We start from the raw sequence: 5510 nt of genomic DNA on the forward strand, positions 1-5510 counted from the left end.
TCTTTGTTAAGCTAAACAGATTGAGCTCCTTGAGTTTATTACTATAAGGCTTGTTTACTAATCTTTAATCGCTCTTGTGGCTCTTCTCTGAACCCTCTCCAATTTAATCAACATTCTTCTTGAATTGTGGGCACCAGAACTGGACACAGAAGTCCAGCAGTGGTTGCACCAGTGCCAAATAAAGAGGTAAAAACCACACTCTATTCCTACTCCTCCTCCTCCTCCAGAGGTAAAATATTCAACTAATTATCCACCACAACCCCCAAGTCTTTTTTAGAGTCACTGCTTCCCAGGATAGGGTCCCCCATCCTTTAAGTATGGCCGACATTCTTTGTTCCCAGGTGTATACATTTAGCCATATTAAAAACACGTTTGCTTGTACCCAGCATGGCTCTAACTGGACCCGACCCTCCCTTCCCCATCAGCTGGGACATCCAGACAGACCATGGGGAATTACAGACCAATCACCCCCACTTCAGTATCTGGAAAGATAATGGAGCAAATAATCATGTAATCAATTTACAAACACCTAGAAGACAAGGTGATGAGTAGTAGTCAGCCTGGATTTGTCACAAACAAAATCATGTCAAACCAACCTAATAGCTTTCTTTGACAGGGTAACAAGCCTTGTGGATGGCGGGAAGCAGTAGATGTGGTATATCTTGACTTTAGTATGGCTTTTGAATCGGTCTCGCATGACCATCTCAAACAAACTAGGGAAATACAGTTTTTAGATTATGGCATAGAGAGTACACTATAAAGTTTACAAATGATACCCAGCTGGAAGGGATTGGAAGTGCTTTGGAGGATAGGATTAAAATTCAAAGTGATCTGGAGAAATGGTCTGTAGTAAATAGGATGAAATTCAATAAGGACAAACACGAAGTACTCCATTTAGGAAGAAACAATCAATCAGTTGCACACAGGGCCTGCTCCAGGCACCAGCTTGTCAAGCAGGTGCTTGGGGCGGCTGCTCCGGAGAGGGGTGGCACGTCCAGGTATTCGGCGGCAATTCGGCGGACGGTCCCTCACTCCGCCTGGGAGCGAAGGACCTCCTGCCGAATTGCCGCCGCAGATCGCGATCGCAGCTTTTGTTTGTTTGTTTGTTTGGGCTGCTTGGGGCAGCCAAAACCCTGGAGCCGGCCCTGGTTGCACACATACTAAATGGGAAAGGACTGCCTAGGAAGTAATACTGCAGAAAGGGATCTGAGGGTCATAGTGGATTCCAAGATAAATGCGTGTTAGTGTAACACTGCGGGGGTGGGGAGAGAAAAGCAAAAATCATTCTGAGATGTATCAGCAGGAGTGTTTTAAGCAAGACATGAGAAGTAATTCTTCCAATCTACTCCGTTCTGATACGGCCTCAACTGGAGTATTGTGTCCAGTTCTGGGCACCACATTTCAGGAAAGATGTGGACAAATTAGAGAAAGTCCAGAGGAGAGCAAGAAAAATGATTAAAGGTCTAGAAAACATGACCTAGGAGGGAAGATTGAAAGAACTGAGTTTGTTTCGTGTTGAGAAGAGAAGACAGAGGAAACATGATAACAGTTTTCAAGTACATAAAAGGTTGTTACAAGGAGGAGCGAGAAGAATTGTTCTTGTTAACCTTGGAGGATAGGACAAGAAGCAATGGGCTTTAACTGCAGCAAGGGAGGTTTAGGTTGGACATTTTGAAAAACTTCCAGTCAGGGTGGTAAAGCAAAGGAACAAATTGTTTAACCAATGATGGAGATTCCACAGCCTCCGTAGGCAAACCCCAGTCAGGAATGGTCTAGTTATTGTGTAGTCCTGCCATGAGTGCAGAGGATTGGATTACGTGACCTACTGAGATCCCTTCCGGTCCTACACTTCTGTGATTCTTGGACAAGGGGTCTGCCCCTATAAGAACTCCCCACCACCAGGAAATCAGTAGTTGCCAAGGGCCAGAGTGGGGATGCTCTGTCTCCCTAAGGGTGACCCCCAAGAAAGGCCTAGGTTAAGAGTCAAGAAAGGCACACACTTTTACACTTCTGTATCCTCTTTTGGGCAGAGACACTAAGTTGGGAGGGAAGAGGTAGCTATGCTGGAGGGTAGGGATAGGGTCCAGAGTGACCTAGACAAATTGGAGGATTGGGCCAAAAGAAATCTGATGAGGTTTCACAAGGACAAGTGCAGAGTCCTGCACTTAGGACGGAAGAATCCCATGCACTGCTACAGGCTGGGGACCGACTGGCTAAGCAGCAGGTCTGCAGAAAAGGACCTGGGGATTACAGTGGATGAGAAGCTGGATATGAGTCAACAGTGTGCCCTTGTTGCCAAGAAGGCTAACGGCATATTGGGCTGCATTAGTAGAAGCATTGACAGCAGATTGAGGAAGTGATTATTCCTCTCTATTCGACACTGGTGAGGCTACACCTGGAGTACTGTGTCCAGTTTTGGGCCCTCCACTACAGAAAGGATGTGGAAAAATTGGAGAGAGTCAGCGGAGGGTAACAAAAATTATTAGTGGGCTGGGGCACAGGACTTATGAGGAGAGGCTGAGGGAACTGGGATTGTTTAGTCTGCAGAAAAGAAGAATGAGGGGGGATTTGATAGCTGCTTTCAACTACCTGAAGGGGGATTCCAAAGAGGATGGATCTAGTTCTCAGTGGTAGCAGATGACAGAACAAGGAGCAATGGTCTCAAGTTGCAGTGAGGGAGGTCTAGGTTGGATATTAGGAAAAACTATTTCACTAGGAGGGTGGTGAAGCACTGGAATGGGTTACCTAGGGAGGTGGTAGAATCTCCGTCCTTGGAGGTTTTTAAGGCCCGGCTTGACAAAGCCCTGGCTGGGATGATTTAGTTGCTGTTGGTCCTGCTTTGAGCAGGGGGTTGGACTAGATGACCTCTTGAGGTCTCTTCCAACCCTAATATTCTAGGATTCTCTCTCCCTCCTGACTAGGGTTTTCCAAGGTTGCACAGTTCCCTGCCTGCACTGTGAATTCCCCAGCAAGTCTACCTAAGTAGGCCAGCATTTATTTTGCTCTCTCCCCAAAAACTATGAACAGTGTAATTACCCAGTTATAAAAAAGTTACCACACAGTCCTTTATAAGTAAGCTCATTTATTGTTAATGTGATAGCATTAGAGAAAACACAAAAACAATAAAAGTTCCCATATGCATGCTAATAAGCTTACCAGAAGTCATCCATGAGTGTGACATGGCCTTTGTAGGCCAAAATTCTTCCAACCCTTCCCAGGAAGGTTTGGGGCCCCCCTTGGTCAGAATGTCCTTTCCATTTGCTGATCAGGAAGATCGTACTGAGCCTGAGTTTTAACTGACTATTTAGCCAAAAGTCCTTTCTTTTTTGGTCTCTGGAGAATCCAGACTGAACCAATATATATGAGCCTCTCCAGGAGGTGATACAACCTGAGTGAATTGGCCTAATCGCCTCCCCATACACACACTGTCTTTGTTCTGGGGGACTGCAGTCACCTTCTCTCATGGAATTACAGACATCTGGCCTGCAATGATACATATACTTAATACAGTAAGATCTCCCAATGATACTGCAGGAAACTGCCATACCTTTCACAATGTGATCCTCTTGTAGTCAGACTTACATACACATAAGGGACAACAGGTAGCATTTTGAGTTTCCATCTTTTCTGCATGTGAAATCACAGTCTCATTGCCGGAAGGAGGTGGTTTAGCTCTGAATTCCTGATTCTCACTCACGTCTCTTCTCTCTCCCTGTCCCGCCCCCCACAGACAAACTTTACTGGCCTCATGGAACAGGAGAATCAGACACAGGTGACAGAGTTCATCTTTCTGGGCTTCTCCAGCCTTCTCCATGGCCAGGCCTTCCTCTTCCTGGTGTTCCTGGCGATCTACCTCGTCACCCTGGTGGGGAATTCCATGATATTCACCCTCATCCAGCTGGATTCCCATCTTCACAGCCCCATGTACTTTTTACTCAGCCACTTATCCTGCTTGGATATTTGCTTCTCGTCAGTCACAGTCCCCAAGATCCTGGTGAACTTCCTGCGTGAGCAGGAGACCATCTCCTACTGTGAGTGCATGGCCCAGATGTTTTTCCTGATGTCATGCGCGGGAGCCGAGTGCGCGCTCCTAGCCGTCATGGCCTATGACCGGTACGCAGCCATCTGCAACCCCCTGCGCTACACTGACATCATGAGCCGGAGGGTGTGCGTCCCACTCGCCATGGGGTCCTGGCTCTGGGGTCTTCTGGACTCAGCCATACACACCTTCATGGCCTCCAGCTTATCCTTCTGTGGCGCCAACCAGCTTCACCACATCTTCTGTGATGTCCCTCCCCTGCTGAAGATCGCCTGCAGTGACACCTATGTCAATGAGGTCACACTCCATCTGGCTAGTATCTTCATGGGCCTGAGCCCATTTCTGCTCATCGTCATCTCCTACCTCTACATCCTGGTAGCCATCCTCAGGATCCGCTCCAACACAGGAAGGCGCAAGGCCTTCTCCACCTGCGCCGCACACCTGATCGTGGTCACCATATACTTTGGGATGGCCAACCTCAACTACAATCGCCCCAGCGCAGGCTACTCCATGGGGGTGGACACCCTGGTGTCCACGCTGTACTGCATCGTCACCCCCATGCTGAACCCACTCATCTACAGCCTGCGCAACCAGGAAGTGAAGGGGGCCCTGAGGAAGGCTCTAGGGAGCCAGAGGAGGGAATATGCTTCCCCAGGCAGGCAGTGAGGTCCAGGCTGAGGTGAGAGCTGGGGGCTGACTCCTGCTCTGCTCTGACTGTAATGGCTCCTCCTCACACTTCCAAGGGAAATGTTTTATTTTATATTTATGTTAAAGAAAACCTCTTTTCTTTAGAATAAGTTAGCTGCTCCTTGAGATGCAGTCTGGGGTGCAGGATTTATGTCTCTGTCATCTGCCTGGCACAGTGGGCTTCAGTCCCTGGTGGGGCCCATACACACTGCTGCAATAATAAATAATCATCTTCCCTGCTGTTTGACTCTTCTTTCTGCTGTTTGCTGAGGCCTGGGTTTGTGGGTTACGCAGCACCAGCCCACGGATCCAATCTCCACTGAAATTCAGCTCCGCCAGCTGAGTCTAGCCTTCACTCTGCTCTCCAACCAAGAAGTGGGAGCTCTGCAGAATTGTGCACAGCCGCATTGGTAGAATTTACCAGTTTTGCTGAAGTTGTCTCCCTTTGGGATCCTTGTGTTCCTGGAGGCTCCCTGCTGCTCTCCAGGGCCCCAGCCGACACAAGAGATGTGTGGGGCTCACACAGCTGGCCTACATTCCTAATGCCCACTTCCTAACTGCTCATAAAGCAACAAACATGCTGCCTACCATTAGAGCCCACCAATAGTTCTATCCCTTTCTAATGGCCAGCGCTGTAACCCAGGGCTGCATCCCTTTGCCAGGCTGGTCAGGCAGGATCTGCTCTTCGGAGTGGATAAGATTTGTTCAGATGAAGTGCAGTGGAAGGACTCACCCATTATCCTGGGAACCAGGATGGGGAAAGTTTCGCCACGTTCCAAGTAAC

At 48.3% G+C, this 5510-nt stretch overlaps 1 protein-coding gene across 1 annotated transcript; it reads left to right on the forward strand.

Annotated features, from left to right (window-relative positions):
- The first annotated feature begins 3736 nt into the window (after positions 1-3736).
- LOC117889371 (olfactory receptor 5V1-like) lies at positions 3737-4707 on the forward strand. Its single transcript, XM_034793474.1, has one exon. The coding sequence runs from the start codon at positions 3749-3751 to the stop codon at positions 4703-4705; it is 957 nt and encodes a 318-aa protein (XP_034649365.1). The 5' UTR covers positions 3737-3748; the 3' UTR covers positions 4706-4707.
- The last annotated feature ends 803 nt before the right edge of the window (positions 4708-5510 follow it).

The sequence above is a fragment of the Trachemys scripta genome, chromosome 1 (genome assembly GCF_013100865.1).
Source record: "Trachemys scripta elegans isolate TJP31775 chromosome 1, CAS_Tse_1.0, whole genome shotgun sequence".
In the NCBI taxonomy this organism is placed as follows: Eukaryota; Metazoa; Chordata; order Testudines; family Emydidae; genus Trachemys; species Trachemys scripta.